This window comes from Dromaius novaehollandiae, chromosome 5 (assembly GCF_036370855.1).
Source record: "Dromaius novaehollandiae isolate bDroNov1 chromosome 5, bDroNov1.hap1, whole genome shotgun sequence".
NCBI lineage: Eukaryota > Metazoa > Chordata > Aves > Casuariiformes > Dromaiidae > Dromaius > Dromaius novaehollandiae.
Window position 1 is genome coordinate 42,915,910 of NC_088102.1, and position 17,369 is coordinate 42,933,278.

A 17,369-nucleotide genomic window follows, 5' to 3' on the forward strand; every position below is an offset into this window, starting at 1 on the left:
TGTATGAATGGATCTCAATTGTATGGTGTGAAAACATAGTGAAGAGATCTGTAGGGAAATGGAGAACTAACGTCCTGAAGAACTCCAGCACATAAAAAGAGAGAAAAGAAAGTTCTGCCATTTCTTGGATGAAATCAATTCTTCTGCTTCCAAGTACGAAATCTGACTTTTACACATAGATTACAGTAACATAAAACAAGAAGCTAGACAAGGCTGGAGGTAATTCTAGGACTGGGGTAACATGTAGTTCATCAGAAGACAGGCAGCTGTTATGCTGTGGACAAGAAGAAATGAAGTCTGCCAATTTATATAATCTGTTCTTAAAAAAGGCCCTTGAGTCCTTAAAAAGACTTTTTTAAAAGTGAGTAATTCATTCCAAAGCAGCTGAAAATATCTGCACTTTCAGCACCATGCTTTTTGTCCTTCGGGAAAGAAGGGAACTGAAAAAAAAAAACCCCAAAAGAACAACAAAAAAAACCCCCAGCTGTTCAGTTTGAAAAGCTCTTCAAATAATTTGTCTCAATGGTTCTCTTTTGGGGAACAAAATGGATGACAACACCCGTATCAAAACTTTACAAGGGTTAGGGACTTAAGATTACCTAAAGATTTGTTGTATTCTTGGGCAGTTCAGATCAAAATAGACTAATGCTGCCTAAGATTACATAGGGCATTATTACAGCCAAGAAAAATATGCATTCAAAACCTCGGCAAAACATAGCCAGCTAAAGACTGAAAGCCAATTAACTTTCTATTTTTAATATCCACTCTATTGCAGAATTAAAACTGTTTCAACTGTAGCTGACTCCAAGGAAGGGTGGAAAAAAAGAAAAAAAAAACACTTTTAAGAAAAAATTTTCAGTAAAATCTTTCAATGGTTATTATTTTCAGAGTTTTACTGGCAATATTCAGAGTTAATTAAACTCTTCTCCATGTTGTAGTCTTTAGAACTAAAAAAAAAAACTCTTCCTCTCTGAGTTTATTTTTAGTCTTAAAGAGCCTTACAAAATTTTTTTGGAGAATATCATAAGTTTAGAAGACATTCTTCTTTCTAACATGTTAACACTGGGAAATACTGCAAAGGAAAGTTGAGGACACATCCCAAAGCAATTCTAGTATTCTTGAGAATTACTATAACTAAACTCAAAGAAGTCTTACAGAATAGGGAAAATAATAGGCCAGATGTTTTCTGCAAGGAGAAAAAACAAGCAACCTATCCTCTCTAAAATGCAGTGAATGAAGTACCGTCTTTGAAATAGACTATACAATTATGTCATAAGTGCAACATTTTTTAAGAACTGACCTCTAATTACACCACTGGCATTATTCCGTGTGATCCTAGTCACACTGGTGAATGGGTTACCAGCAGTTAAATCACCTCTTGCTGCACTGATCTACATAAGGCTGCTTTTTTTTACTGAATCTTTTTCAGATTACATCTTAGTATTCCTAGACATGAAAAAACATAGGAGAGAAACCTTATTTTTTCAAACCACTTCAAAATATTTCTAACATCTCTTGATACAGATTAACTATGCAATAAATCTGCTCTGTTCTGTTGCTTAGATTTCAGAAACTATATGAAAGTGCAGTAAAATAACAGGTCTGGACAGACTTGACCAACAAAAACATTCACTGACATTAGCAAAAAAACAAGAGGTTCAATGTTCTCAATATACACCAGGCTGCTTTACTACTACTTGTGTGAAATGAATAGGATGTTCAGGACTGGATAAGTATGTGGGCATAAGATTGCCGCAGAGCAAAGTAGGGTCCAAAAGTAACAGCGCAGCAACTATTCTGCAGTACTTTCCTGGGTGCACATTCTCTTACCTCACAGCAAACATGAGGCAACCGATTACAGACAGACAGGCTACCTCATACTCACCTATGGAATAAAAGAATTCACACAACCCATTATTGACAAAACAGCGACATGCTGCCAGTTACAATTGCCTTGTAGTACTCTATGCATACCCAACCCAATGCATACCCAACCCAGTACTCATACATGCCACACATCTTTACCCACTCACTACAGAAAATGAAAGAAATAGAAACAGCATACTGCAGTGGTAAGGAACCCTAAAAAGAAAAGCAATGTTCTGATAACTAAAACACGTTCTATTTAAAACTACTAATAATTACATGTAGTCTTCTAAAACACTATTAGGGTTAACAGCAGTCTCTCAATACTTCTTTACAAATGCAGTCAAAGCAACACAGGAAAAATTACAGTATCTACCACTTACACTCCTTGGAAGCATTAAAAAAGTCCAGATTGACAGATAACTGTTTAAGCAAAGAGAAGCTTTTAATAATATTCTGTGTTCTGTCATTTCAGGTCAAGCAAACTTGAGCTATAAAACTGCCTACTGAGCACCCCATTATTTGATGTTTTACCAAATACCCACTCAATCAATCTTTGTGCCAAAAGATTATCTCACCTTTCAGAAACTTCTTGTTTTAGCTTTGGCAGATCACCCGAAGACAGGTCAGTGTCCAGGAAACCCAGGAAGTCCCTTTCTGCATTAAAGGATTCTTTCTCCAAATCAATATCTGATGGATTCTGAACAATGAATGAAGAATCTAAACTTCTCGGATGCAAATTCAATGCATCAACTTCAGCTGGGCGACCACGATGGCTGGGAGAGCTGGAAACGCTACCCCCTTCCAATTCCAAGTTACTCTTTTGTTTCACATCACGCTGAGGTCGACTGTTCAACCCATCATCTCTGAATCCTTTAGCAAAAGGGTTGTAATCTATTTTCAGCTGGGTAATCTGGATGTTCTGGTAGGCTGTAACTGCAAAGAACTCTGTCTGTGGAAAGGTGAAAGTATGCACATCGGGGCCATTGAGCTGAATGACTTCTGTGGCTTTGTCTGCAGGCACCAAGTGAAGTCGGGGCAGATAGCGGTGCATAGAATGCAAGATTATATGACCCTCCTGGTCCAGTGTATTGTTGGTAAGTTTGAGTTTGTAGAAGGATACTGGCTGGTGCATCCAGTACTGGCCAGTGGAAGGTGATTCTGGATGAATAAACACTCGCCCTAGAACATGCGGTTCTGCCTTCCCGCTGGGCTCCCACCAGCGGCCGTTCCACTTGTATCGGTGATTGTCCACGGGGGATATGTCCATGACTAGGATGTACTTCTGACTGGCATCCAGACCTGTAATCCAGTATCGGCAGTATGGGAACATGCGCCTCCCCTGCTTCGTCAGAACCATCTCTGTGTTGCGGTGGTAGAATTCGTTCCACATACTGTTGTTATCTAGGGTAACAGTGATGCCCCCTGAGATGCAGTCAGCAGGGAGGCAGGTCTTGACTTTGGATTTTACTGGAGTTGATACGCTACTGGCAAGAGCACAAGCATCACGGTTTGCTACTAGGATTCCTTGGTCAGCTTTACCATTTCCCTGCTGTTGTTTCAAGATGACAAAAAATGCAGGTGCTGCACCTGAAACAGTCCCACCATCCCGGTTACCCAAGACAATCTGCTGTTTCTCCATGATGACCACTCTTACAAGCTCTTAAATCAAAGGAAAATTTTATACAGTTCTTCCGATAATCTCCTACTTGTGTTCACCATTCTGAAAAAAAGAAAAACCAAGTTAAAATTATTCAAATACAGGCTCTCTAGAAAAATAATTAGGTCTCAAGAAAAAACCTTTTAATATTTTTCCACATTAAAAATATTTAAAAGACAATCAGTACTATAAAATGAAGCACAATTAGGAGATACCAAATCAAGGTTGCCTATGTGTATATAACTCAGGCCTTACAGACGCATGGGCTATGACACCTTTAAACCCTGTATTCCTGCTTTACTTGATACATCATAGTGCTCCTTGTTCTGATACTGTCTCAACTTTTCAGGTCACTTACTTAGGAAACATCAGCATTTGGCAAAACGTGCAAGTTTTCGGAAGAGCAAATGGCACGCCTCTAACACAAAAACAGAAGTCATCTGCTCCTGCCAAAAAGAAATAGGTCCCAGAGAGCCAGAATTTCTGAAAATGAAAAGGGAGAAGAAAAGATAATTAAAACCTTTTCCTCTCAGTTTCTTTGCTGAGAATGACTAAGTTTTTGTGGTTGGGATTTCTCTGGGATTCCCCCACATAACTTAAAGATCTTCTACAAACTCAGCCCAAGGCAGAGACAAAGAACAGAAGAGAAAAAAAATCATTCAAATGGGTAAGCCTTGGGAAAAAACAAACCAATCGCCCAAAAACCCAAGCAGCTAAGATTAAATGCTTGAACGGAAAGCAGCAGGCAACCTTAACTACCTCTATCTTCTGAATTATGGAAATAATGTATGTGAAATCAGAAAACATTTGTACTGTCATCATTAGCCTTATCACTATTTAGGGAACTGGAAAAAAAAAAGTTACCTTTGTCTGCATATACACAATTCCAATATTGTGCATCTACCCCACAGGTAACTATTATGTCAACATCCTTACAGGAGATCATAAACAACTTCATTCTTAAACAGTCTGTACATTTCTCAATGTAAAATTTGAAAGTGCGTGCTTGCATGCTTTTAAGTAGCTGACAAGAATGCCAATCCCACATTCACATGTTTTTAATTTAACCTTACCACATGTGAAATGCAGCACTGACAAAAAAAATTATTCCGTAAACACTATGTAAGTGTGTAGTTGGAAGGCAGCAGGAACCTGGGACAACAGTTAAAAGAATCACCAGCAGTCTGTTGCTTAAAAGCGACCATATTCTAATTAACTCATATGCCCAAGCTTTAAGTGAATTAGGTATTCAATTAGTGGTATTTATTTTGTTAGAACTGAATTACTGTAGGAGGAAGCTCTTCTCTATGTAAACTAGCTCCCATATGTATATGGGAAATGACCTCAAAAACTCAGGAGGTGAAGAATTTACATTCCATGGTAAATGTTCTTGACAACTAGTAAATATGAAAGACGTAGTTCTACACTTTAAACCTTGCATTTTAGAACTTTGTGTAAAAATTAAATCGAGAAGAAAAGGCTATCTACAGGTTTTGAGACCTGCAAAGTCAGAAGATACAGTTTTCAGTTTTATTCTAATGAGAAAAAAATATTTTTTCCACATATTCAAATTTCAAGGAGTATGGAATACAAATTGAATTAGCTGTTCCAAACTAGCTTTGTATTTTCTATTTTAAGAATGTTGCCCTGCTTTTTCAAAAGAGCTATATGAACTCCTGTACAAAGCACTGCAAAACAGAAAGGTATCCCAAAAAAGCTTTTTAATGTTTATCTATAAAAACGCAATAGAAATGCAAAGCTTTATTAAAATCACAGAACTGTGAAATGGAGAGAAGGAAAATACATTCCAAATAAGTCGTATGTGATTTTCCACCAACTTACCATCCCTATATACACACATATAGCATGTCTATACAAAAAACATACTGTTCACATTAATTCTGTACAATATACAACAAAATTCTACGTGCTCATTAAGGAAAAACACTATCAAGATGATTTCAAATCAACAGTTTAAGATATGCAGAAAGCCTGTAACTTTAAACTATTTCAGGCAGAATTTACAAACTCCAGAAATAAATTCAGGGTGGGAAAAAAAAATCCTGCATTCAGCAAAAATTACATGTGCATGAAGAGCTGCCGAGTCTGTTTGTTTTCCAACGCTGAAAGTTCTTACATTGAACTATTTTAGCTACTTGTACCATAAGCAATGCTCATAGTACCAAGCAAGTCTAAGGTGACTGTCATTACAATGTGATTACGTGCAACTATGGCACAAAAAACCAAAAGCTACACTATCTTGGCACTAATATAGCCTATTACAAGAAAAATCTCACTCATTTTATTACGCTTGGTCACATATGATAACCTATTTTATTATGGCATAGAGTCTCTGCTCCACTATTTCAAGGCAAGTGCGTGTATTTGAAGACATTCTAGTCAACTTCAAAAAATATTTCACCTATCTATCCATATACAGGCTATGGCACTAAATTTTAAAACTGACATTTAACAACAAACCGGGCAAAAGTGTTTGAAGTCGCACTGGGAGATGCAAAAAAGCCAGGAAAATGACCAGATGCGGAAGACTCGCTTGCAAGAGAATCTCCTGCGGACAAGACCGTGATTTCGGCGCCCACTGCGCGCCGGCGCGGCCGCACGCGCAGGTTGCTGCGGCAGCGGGGCGGCCGCCACCGGGCACCGCCGGCGGCGGAACAGTCTCGGCGCCCGTGCGAGAAGACCCAGGACGCGCCCAAGCGCGGCCGCAGCCCGCCAAGAGCCGCAGCTGCCGCCGCCGCGTTGCCGACGGGAGCGCGGCGCCCAATGGCAGCGAGCGCCGCGCGCGGCGCTGCCGTTCAAGCCCGCGGCGCCGCCGCCACCGCCCGCCCCGGCGGGGCCACCCGGGCGCGCCGCCCCCGCGGCGCCGGCAGCCCGCGGGCGGTGGCGCCTCCCCGCGCGGGGCGGGCGGCTCCAGGGCCGCGAGCCGAGCCCGGCGCTGGCCGTTCTCACCGCCCCCCCGCCCGCCTCGGGACGGCCCCGGCCGGAAGCCCCGGGGTCGGGCAGGCAGCCGCCACCGGGAGCTGCCCGCGCCTTTCCGGGAGCGGCGGCGCCCGCCCGGGGCGGAGGGAAGCGGCCGGGACACATGGGATCCCGCCGGGCGGAGGCGGCCCCGCGCGGGGCAGGGGCAGGGGCAGGGGCAAGGGCCGGGGCCGGGGCCAGGCGCGGCGGGGCGGCCCCGAAGCGGCGCGTCGCGCCGCCACCGGGCAGTGGCCCGCGCGCCGGCGCCGCCGGTGGCGGGGCCCTTCGCCTCGTGGCTGCACCTGGTGTTAATTTTCGCAGCTGGGGCGGCGGCAGGAGCGCGGGAGAGGCGCGCGGAGGTCGCGCGCACCGCGGCCGAGACGGGGAGGCGGCGGCGGCGGCCCCGGCCGCCCCCGCTCCCGGGAGTTACCGTGCGGCGCGGCGAGGCGCGGGCCTCCCACTTCCTTTCTCTTCACACGGACCGTGTGTCCGCCAGCTGGGGACAACGTGCGTGCGCACCCGCGCTGACGTCACCGCGCCGCAGCGCGCGCAAGCGCGCCGTGACCTGGCGCCCCCCTCCCTCCCTCCCTCCCGCCTGCCCGTCACGTGCCCGCGCCGAGCGCCCGGCCCGGCCGCCCGACCCCGCGCCGCGCCGCGCCGCGCGGGCCGCGCGCGCAGAAGCTTCTCGAACGCGCGCGGGCGCGTTGCTGCGCGGCGCCGCGCGCACCACGGCGGCGCAAACGGCCCGCGGCTGCCGCCGCCGCCGCCTTCGAAGCCCCGCGGGGCTCCGAGCAGCGGCGCCGCGGCCCCGCCCCCTGCCGCGGCCGCCCGGCGCGACCGGGCGAGGCGCCCGCTCGCATTGCTCCCCCCGGCGGGGGGAGGCTCGGCCGCGCCGCCCCTCACGGCTGTGGCCCGGGCCGCGCCGGCCGCGGGGACGCCGCCCGCGCTGGCACACGACGGCCGTGCAGCGGCGCCGGCAGGATGCGCACGGAGCCCCCGCCCCGGCTGGGCAGCCCCGGCGCGCGCGGGCCCCCCTCCTACAGCCCCAGGACGCCCCCGGCTCCCCCGCAGCCTGCGCGCAACGGCCCTCGGGAGGCGTTAACGGACCCCCCCGCCGCGGGCGGGCCCAGGACCTAGGAGGAGCATTTGCGCAGCCCTCTCCGCGGCAGAAGCTGCATCTGTATTTGCTTGTTTTTTCAGAAAACACGATTTTTCTTTTCTGCAACGGCGACACACTCGCAAGTGCAAGTGACTTAGACGAGACAAAAGCCCAAGAGTTGCACCCGGAACACGGCTGCACCGCATCCGTCTCCATTCCTCTGCACAGGTTTCCAAGGAGCAGTCAAATGCACAAGTCAGAATTTGACCCTACAACACCACAGTTTAACAGGAGCCACGTGACCTTCACACAGCTGATACAAACTTGTCAATCCATGCCCTAAGTTACCCGAGGGCTGAAGAAAGATCATCATGCCATGCCATGTTAACAAAACTTGGCTTATCTAGTTTGCCTCTTTAACATAGTCTAAGACTTAAAGTTTCCCTGTATTCAGCATCTAACCAAATATTGTTCCAAGCCATCCCTACACTGGCAGTCCTTTACACATGTTAAGGGAATTACTATTACATTTTGTAAACCAGGTACTTCTGAGAATAGGCCCAGTAAAACCGAATTGTGAATATTAATGAAAATCAAAATGCAGTATGGTCGCAGATAAACACCAGTTTGATTACCCCCTTTTACTGTGAGGCTTATTTATTTTACAATACTACATCCTCTTTCAAAGGACAGACATTCACAGAGTGGTGCCAAAAGCCAAGGCACCAAACTCAACACCAAGCTCCAGAGTCACCAGCAGTCTAGAATTTTGTACCAGCTGCACTCTGCTATAAACCGTAACTTCACCAAGGCTGCTCCCCTGCTTAACTAACACAGCGGTGTCTTTGGTGTTACAAAGCAGAAAATTGGCAAAACCAGCAGTTTTACAAAGGCCTGCACTCCTTTGAAGGTTTGTTGGCAACAGAAACTTACACTATGGGAGATCATCCCAAAATCACCTAATTAAAGAAAAAGCACTTTTCACACTTGTGAAAAACATGCATCAAAACAGTAACATAGGCATGTCTGTGGCAGAAAATCATGGAATATTTTCCCCTTTAACTAGAAAAATGGAATCGGGCTGGCAAAACCGAAGATTAAACCCTTTCACTGAACAGAGAAGCTGCTTAAATATAAAATCCTCCAAGTATGAAAGACATGTAAGACTGATTTTGGCACTTTTAGCAGTTTATAGACATGATAGGGAGGCTTTAGCGTCGTATACTTGATATTGTTTGGTGGGGGCGGAGGCAGAGGCATAGCAAATGTGTAACATCATATCTGGGAGTGGGGACAGAAGTTAGGAGGAGTTAGAGGGAAGGAAACGAATATCAAAGAGATGTTATTCTTTTGGTTACGGGTCATGTTCAGATATTCTTTGAAACAGCTTCCTATGACCATTCTCCCTCAAGTTTCTAAAATACCTTAGCACAAGAAAAAGCTCTTATCTAGTAAGCAGTGGATAACAGCCAAGTGCTTTTATAGAGCAAATGGGAAGTAAGGGAAAGAAAGGAACCAAGAAAGCATTCCAATTTAGTTATAAATTAAAAGACTTTATTATAATTCAACTCAAAAACATTTTAGTTTACTTTAACTAGATTAGGAATCCTGTAAGTATATCTGAAACCCATTTTTCATCTGCAGTCCTCTCTAAATTTTGCTCCTTCCTTGTATATTCTGAGTGTTGTCTCATTTTCTCCAAAAAGATACAGTTTTTCTAGTTTTCAGCTTTCTTACTTCTGGATGCCAAATTTTTTTGTTGAAAAAATTTTTTGTTTTCCAGAAGGGGACTACTAGTACCACCAAGGGCAGCTGAGTAAAACCGAATGGCAGAAAGTGCCATGGTTGCAGCCCATGAGCCACATGTTCCAATGATGATGGAGAAGCAACACCAGAGAGTAGACACTGCCGGGGATTGTGCCTCCATTTCGTCTAAGTCAGGTAGAAAATTTTGCCTGCGCAGAAGTGGAACCTCTGGTTTATCAACAGAGCAGCTTCACCAGTAGACGGCAGAGCAGTCTCATCTAACTTTGAAGTCAGTCCTGCTTTGAGGAAGAAGTCTGATGATTACTTGCAGAGATTCTTCCCAACCAACATTTTTCTATAGTTCCATGAATCACCACCAGTTTAAATAACCCAGTTCTGAGCAGTTCATAGCCAATTAAAAAGAAAACCTACATAAAGAGCTACATTCCATTTTAATCTGTACAGATATCAGTTTAATGCCCTTGTTTGCACTAGACGCCAGTTGGCAGCATAGAAATGAACTCTTTCACACTGAGTATCCCCCTTCACGATCAGTGGAGCTACCTTACAGTAACTAATGAAGTTCACTACCTAGAAGTACTTCCTCTTTCCCCTAAATGCTTCTTTCAGACATATTCCCTGCATATTCCCTGAAAATGTGACCTGCAGTCTTTACAAATTTTATTTCCCAATGGCATCCAGTAAATTATAATTTCTTCCTTCAGTAATGCCTGCAAGCAAAAAGTGCAAATTCTAAGTCTAAGCAATACAAGTAACTTACAGCCTGCAATTTAAGAGTCAACCAGTAGTCCACAAAGTTGCTAGGCAGAGTTGTAGCAAAAGGCTGTATCCTTCAAAAATGAGTATTTGTAACCTATCTCAAAGAAAGAGTCATTAACAGATCATCAGCTGGAGGGTCATACAGCCCAGGCTTTGCTGAAAACCTATATGTGGGAGAGCAACATAAGTTGCAGACATAGTTGAAAACCTGTGGAGAACACAAAAAAGGTGAGGATTGTATTTTTAGTTAGCAATCCCCTTTTCAGTTTGAATAAAGATCTCTCCTACAAAATAGAGCTACAACAGGACATTTTGATCAGATGATATACTTTGAGAGGCATTACTACTGGAGCATTACTGGAGTAAAAAGGAGACTTTCAGTTCACAAACCACTAGCTAAAAATAACAAATACAGTCAAAAATGTTGTGTAGTGTGAAAACTAGAAAAAGTTAACATAAAAAACCTACTTTCTTTAGCTACTTTGGAGAATCATTAATACAGCAGCATACCACAAGAAAGTCTGCTAATTCTGAAACTGGGCTGGATGAAGCTGTCTGAACAAAAGCTTATCGTTCCATTTTCTACAGCACTAGTTGTCCAACCGGTGTCTAACTCTTACTTCAGGAGAGCACTGATCTCCTAGAGCTGAATGTCTGCTGTTCACAGATATCTCAAATACCTACAACATCTAAAATGCCACTGGACCCCTATGTTTAGGCAACAGAATCCAAGTCTAAATCTACTAAAAAAAAGGTTTACAACATTTACAGTATAAAATTAGTGCAAGTTCTTCCTTTGGTTATACTGATTAAGTATAGTCTGATGTCAAGATTAAGGTGTAAGTGATGGTAGAATCTAGTCAAAAAGTTTGACATAAAGAACCATTTTTTTTTGTAAGAAACTAACTGCTGCAGAAAAATTTGAGTAAGGAATCTGTTTTTCCAGGACCAGCTTTTCTTGCTGAGGCAGACATGCCAAAATATATAACTTGTAGGTCATTCAGAATGCCAGCTGACTCAGTTCAGCTGTCCACTCCAGCCCCACACAGAACTTACTATCCCCACAGCAAGTATGACAGTTTCTAAGCCATCAGTTTTCAGTCCTGAGCACTAATTTATACTAAACACAAATTCAGGTCTTAACGCTCAAAGCTCTGAATATTCTAGGATGAAAAGGTGGCATTTCAGGAACTGCTTCATAAACTGTCAGCCACACCCCTCCAAGAACAGTTGTTTCTATTGAGGGAACAGGACAAACACCGGGGCGGGGGGGGGGGGGAAGCAGGTGGAGAGAGGAATACCTGCTTCAGCTCTCCGGTGCTAATACTTTCCTACACGAGCCAGAACTTTCAGTACCCCAATAAAGTCATTTTATTTAACTGATTGATTTGAGCATTGATCCTGCAATGCACACTGTACAATATGCAGTCATTCTCCATCCCCCGGGTGTTAGCTAAACTTTGGGGGAATACAGAGATCTTTCCAAACACTGAAGATTGCAGAATGGAAATACACAATCCATTTACATAAAGTACAAATCATTTGGGGAGAGGGGTGTTCAGTTTTCATTCCAAATAATCGCTGTTGTTTAACTATATAGGTAACCATGATACGTTACTGTTTTGGCATTTTAAATACATTATTGTATATTACTTCCCATATTCCATCAGCAAGTCATTGATATGCCCACTACTCCAGCATTCAATGCAAGATTCCTACATTTTTTCAATATAACATTACTTCAACAACTGAAAGTTATGAAATAAAAGCAATCTTTTTGTGCTTTTTGCCATGAAAGACTGGCAGAAGCAAGTCACAGTCAACAAGAATAACACAATTTTTCTGAGCTTCAGTCCCTTTACAGCCACCATGAAGAACACATACAATGTACATGAATCTTTGGATGAAAATCTTACCCACAGTATAAACAAAACTGAGGGTACAAACAAGAAAAAAATTGGGCAAAACAAGCCAGGAAGGTAAAAGAGAGCTCATCTGACCTTAGAGCACAAAGTGATTGTTTTATAGCAATAATCATTGCTACATAGTCACCAGTGGCTCTAGTCCATCAAGTTAGAGCTGCCAGGAAAATCCCTGTGCCCCTTTTAGACTGCGGTACAAAGGACAGTAACATCAATTAAAGCACTAGACCAATGGTGATGGGTTCCAGATTTTATATCCATCTTCATTACTGACTTACCCTGTGCTCAGGCAGACCACACCATATTAGCAAAACGCATTGTACTGCGAGAGTTAGCAAAACAGCACATCACTCCATCATCACAAGTATTTGCTTAACTGTAATTAGGTGACAGTCTTGCCATTTCCCAAATTGGCTTTTCCTGGAGACATTGACTGTAGCAGTGAACACAAACACTTTTACAGTAGATATATTTTATCTAGCTCCCACATTCATTTTCTGTATTGTTCAGGTCCCTTACTGCCTTTCTGTTTTGGGCTTCATGTTTTTAAGGCTTTCTTCTAGCTACCTTCCTCTCATGACAGACCTCCTCACCCATATCATTTTTATGCTATTCTTCCTTATCCAGTTCAGAAAGACATGTATCAACACTTTACCATAAGTACTAAAACCAGCCAAAATCCCACAATGAAAGGAGTACTTGATCTTACTGTGGAAAGAGAAGAGCAACTCCATCGTCATTAGATTCTTGTTTTTTCAGTCACCCAGTAAAAAAAGAATAAATAATATCATCCCTAATTATGGAAGAACAAGACATCAAGTAAGCTTTACTGTTATCACAGCTAAGTTTTCTATTTGCACATAATGGCTGAACTTTTGAGTAGATCCTCTGCTGTCTATGAAGCAGCAAACTGACAACAGTTTTCTGGTAGGTGATCAAATAAGTTTATTCATAAGTGGACTAACACTAGTTTTCCTTCAGTATATGTTTGCCTCCCGTGACTGGCACTATAGCATGTGCACCAACACTGAGCAGACAAGCAGTACAGCTGACTAATGGCCAGCTGCTGCCACATGGAATACATCGTGAATGAATTCTGCCCATCTCAGCTGGAACTGAAAACTATGTTATTTTCCCCACACATAGGTACAAAAAAAAAAGACCTGTCACCTATATCAACATTTTCTAGCAGAATCAATCCCTCATTCTGGATTCCCACTACAGACGCACACGCAACTGCGCTTCCAGGCACTGGAAGGATGCTGCAGCATTGGAATTAGTGGCTGTGCAGGGCAGATCACCTTGACCTGGTATTGCCATTTTGTATAATTAATTCATGGCCTGCCTCTTCTTTATGCAATCTTCAGTTTTCAAAGCTTGTAGCAACTTCAGAGCTTCGGCCCATTCTGTCCAGTGTGGTTGAAGATAAACTACGAGTTCAGAAGTTCTGCATGGGCAGCAAGATAGCATGACTGCATAAGCTTTGATGTCTTAAGAAACTAGGCAAAAACCTCAAGCCACATTGCTGGAAACCACTCTTCTTATCAGGCAGAAGAAATACCTGCCAATCCTCATCCCTCCACTTATCTGATCTTACTTTGCCATTTTTCAGTTCGCTGTCAAACTCCCCATCCACTACCTCGGCACCTGAACCCAGCAAGAACTAGAGACTCGAGTACAGGCACCGCACCGTCCCCCAAAGGAAGCACCGCTATTCACGTACGAGGCAGCCCTCCGCGGCAACGCCGCGCGGCGACCGGCCCCGACCGCCCCGGCGGGCTCCGCGCCCCTGAACGCGCACACCCGCCGCACGAAGGCGGCTCCCGAGCCACGCTAGCGCGGCCTCGGCTCCGCGGCGTTCAATCCCAACCAGCGGAAGACAGGAAAATGCCAGAATAGCGGGCGGCGTGCCGAGCCACGGCATAGACACGGGCTGCCGGGAGAGCGGCGCCGGGGCGGCGCTGCCGCAACCGCCGCCGCGCGGCACCAACGGCCGCCGGCGGCCTCACGCGACGTGCCGAGGCGCACGCGCGCCGCCGCGGGCGGGCGGCCTCGCTAGAGCCGTTACGCGCCGCCTCAGGGGGCTCCGCCCCCGGCGCGCGCGGCTGAGGGACGGCGAGGGAGGGCGCGGGGCCCTATGGCCCCCGCTCCCTGCCCCCTTCCCCCCCCGGCTCCAGCGGCGCCGAGCCGTCAGGGGGGAGGGCACGTCCCGGGGCAGCGGGGCAGGCCCCGGCGCTGCCCCTCCTCCCCCGCGCGGCCCCTGGGGAAGGGTTCTCCCGCCGCGGCGGCGCAGAGCCGCCTGCAGGGCGAGGCGCGGGGAACCCAGCCCCGTCTCACGGCTCGCGCCGGCCACGCCTCCGCGGGGGACGGTCCCCGAGAGCGCGATGGCTCCGCGGCGCGGGAGCCGCTGGCGGCCGGGCCGCACCCGACCCCTCCGCGCCGCAGAGCCCGGATGCAGAGCCGCGAGGCTGCTCGGCCCCTTTAACCCCCTCCCCCCCGCCGCGTCACGTGACCGCCAGCACTTGCCCCCTCCGCCCCCCAGCCGCCCGCCCGCCCGCGCGCGCGCTCCCGCTGCCGCGGAGGAAGCGCGGGGGGGGGGCCAGGAGGGGAGCGAGGGGCGCCCGCGCCCCGGCCGCCCGGGGAACCCGCGGCCCCCTCGCCTCAAACGCGGCCCTCTCGGCCGCAGGGGAGGGAGCGCGCACGTGTGATTGGGCCGCCGCGCTCACGTGACGCGCACACCTCACGCCACCTCCTCGAATAAAACTTCAAAATTGGGGGGGGGGGGGGGGAGCGGGGGAGCGCCGGCGGGGCCTCCCGGCAGCGGCCTGCTCCTACCTGCCTCCCGCCGCCAGCTCCACGCGGCGCGGGGCGCCGAGCAACACCCCAGCCCACGCGCCCCGCTCGCAGCTCCTGAGGCCTTCGCCTGCCACGCGCAACCTCCTGCCGTCTTCATTGGCTGCAGCAGCCCATCACGTGGGCCGCGCCCGGGTTTTTTCCCCCCGTCCTCTCGCTCGCGCCGCGGCGGTGCCGGCCCCGCGCGGCGGGGGCGGGCGGCGTTCGGCGCGCGGCGCTCGCGGGGGCGCAGGCGGCGGCGGCCGGGGCAAAGCTGCCTCGCGACGCCCGCCAGCGGCGCCCTCCCGATTGGCTGGGGCCGCCCGCAGACGTACTTCCGCTCCCGCCGCCTGGCCACGCCCTTCCTGCCCCTCCCCCGCCCTTGCGCGAGGGAAACACGCCGCTCGCGCGTGGGCCGCACGGGCGCGCGATCGCCGTTGGCTGCCGGGCGCCGGTCCAGCGGGGCGCGGCGGCGCGGCGGCGGCCCCCGCCCCCGGGCCGCACCCGCCCCGCTCCGCCTCGCCGGCCCGGCCCCGCTGCCGCCGGGGCCCGGCCGCGCGCGGGGGCTGCGGCCCGCGCGGCCTCTGCGGGGCGGCGGTGGCGGTCCCGGGGCGCCCCTTCCTCCCCCGACCCCCGGCGCCGCCGAGGGGCCGCCGGCCCCGGCCCGCCCGAGGCCCGGCGCCGGGCGCCGCCGCTCGGCGGAGGGACGGCGGGACCTGCCGCCCGGCGCCGCGGCCGCGCGCGGGGCTGCCCGGGGGGCGGGGCGGGGGCAGCGCCGAGCACCGTGCCGGGGGGGCGGCGGAGAGCAGCCCCGGGGTTGCGGCTAGCGGCGCCCCAAAGCGTCCCAATAACTTGCGCATCCCCCGGGGCGCGCAGCGGTTGGCCGCGCTGCTCGTGCGCTTACTGCGCCGTTGTCATCTGCGGGGCGGCGTACGCGGGTCCTCGTGGCCCTCTGGCGCTGCCCCGCGGGACGGTTATTTTAAAGATTATTTTAAGGGGCTAAACGGAGGGAGGCGCGTTTTTCAAAAGATTCCTCTAGGGATGGTTCAGCACCTTCGCCGAAGTCACCCATCCGTCCTGCCCCAATTTTGTTGTGATAAATCACTTCCAAATACATAAAATGTGTGCGTGCAACACTTCCACACCTAAATGAACGTCCAGGTATAACAGATTTTACATATGGAGCCGTGTGGTTTTGCTTGCTTTCTGTGGTATTTGCAAAGAACAGACAAACGGGTTCATTTGCACCAAGGTATAATGTTTGGATGATGATTTAAGCTGGTTTCGCAGAGATGGATTAACAGCCGTACATCAAGCTAACTTAAAAGCCAATGCCCAAAGTGAAATGCAATTGCACATAATTAAGCACTTACGTACCTTTTCAACGTTACACAAAACCTCATTAGTTCAACGCGACTACTGCAGTTAAGCTTGTTTGTTGAGTAACTGCAGAACTGTACTTGTATTTCTTAATGAGTTAACACAGAAGCTACCTGTACTTATTCATAAACTGAAAGAGTTAAAACAAGTAAAGGCTGTACTACCTTCAATGTGGGATGTATTCAATAATACCTCTAAATATAACACCTGTATATTTTGTAGGTTAAAAAATAGTGATTCTGGAAGTTACCATCTAGGAAATCTCTATTCAGTCCACAGTAAAACAGTGGAACAAATGTTAAAGAAAAAATATTGTAAACAGCAGATAAAAAGCCATGAGCTATAAGCAGGATAGATACTTAAAAATATATAATACTGGATGAACTTGATGACAATTGTAAACAAAACTGAAATGAAAGAAGAAAAAGTATGGTAACTATACGCTAATGAAAAAAATTAAACATCTTGCAAAATCATTTCAGATTGACTTGCTTGTAAGCAGGTCACATGCAACAAAAACTAATTAAAACTGTAAACCAAAGGTGATGATGAACAGCACTGTAATGTGTTCTGCAGGAGCATCTGCAGCCCCAAACTAAAATTTCTGTGATGAAGGCCAAGACTTTGAAGCTGCCTTGTCACCATAGAAATCACCATTCCTTGAGTATCATAACATTGCTAATAATTTGTGCCAATGTGACTTAAGAGACCAAACAGAAATGTAAAAAGGCAAGTATCTGATTAGGCATACATTCATACTTTTACAAAATCTGGCCTTTCAATTTCCTTTTTAGTTATATTAGTTTATATTTGAATTTCAGTGGAGGGGTTGATTCCTAGATCACTGAGATGCTTGAAAGTATCTTCTCTGTCCTATTATATAAATACTTCTTGAGGAATCCTTTTAAACAGTTTACAAATGTATTAAAGTATAAGCTAAACCTTTGTTGAGTCTTTGCAATTTTGTAATCAAAGTTTGGAGTCATTTGGGTTAGATTAGGCATTTGGGACTAGATTAGAAAATGCTAGTGGTTTTAGGTCTTGTATTTTTGGAGTTCATGAGCAGGTCAAGGAACTACCAAGTTTCAACTGTTTCTTTGAAATT

The 17,369-nt window shown here is 47.6% G+C and overlaps 1 protein-coding gene across 10 annotated transcripts in view; it reads right to left on the bottom strand.

Moving 5' to 3' along the window:
• Positions 1 to 15,234, bottom strand: part of MGA (MAX dimerization protein MGA) — a 65,181-nt gene extending 49,947 nt beyond the window's left edge. For 7 of the 10 annotated variants that reach the window (XM_064512611.1, XM_064512607.1, XM_064512610.1 and 4 more), the window contains exons 1-3: positions 6,936 to 7,041; positions 3,885 to 4,009; positions 2,445 to 3,589 (exon numbers count right to left, since the gene is read on the bottom strand). In XM_064512611.1, the coding sequence (XP_064368681.1) occupies positions 2,445 to 3,508 (1,064 nt within the window). In that variant the 5' untranslated portion in view covers positions 3,509 to 3,589; positions 3,885 to 4,009; positions 6,936 to 7,041. Of the gene's footprint in view, positions 1 to 2,444; positions 3,590 to 3,884; positions 4,010 to 6,935; positions 7,048 to 14,887 lie in introns of those variants that run through there. The other 3 variants (XM_026095825.2, XM_064512605.1, XM_064512604.1) reach the window with 3 other exon arrangements.
• Positions 15,235 to 17,369: the final 2,135 nt, after the last annotated feature.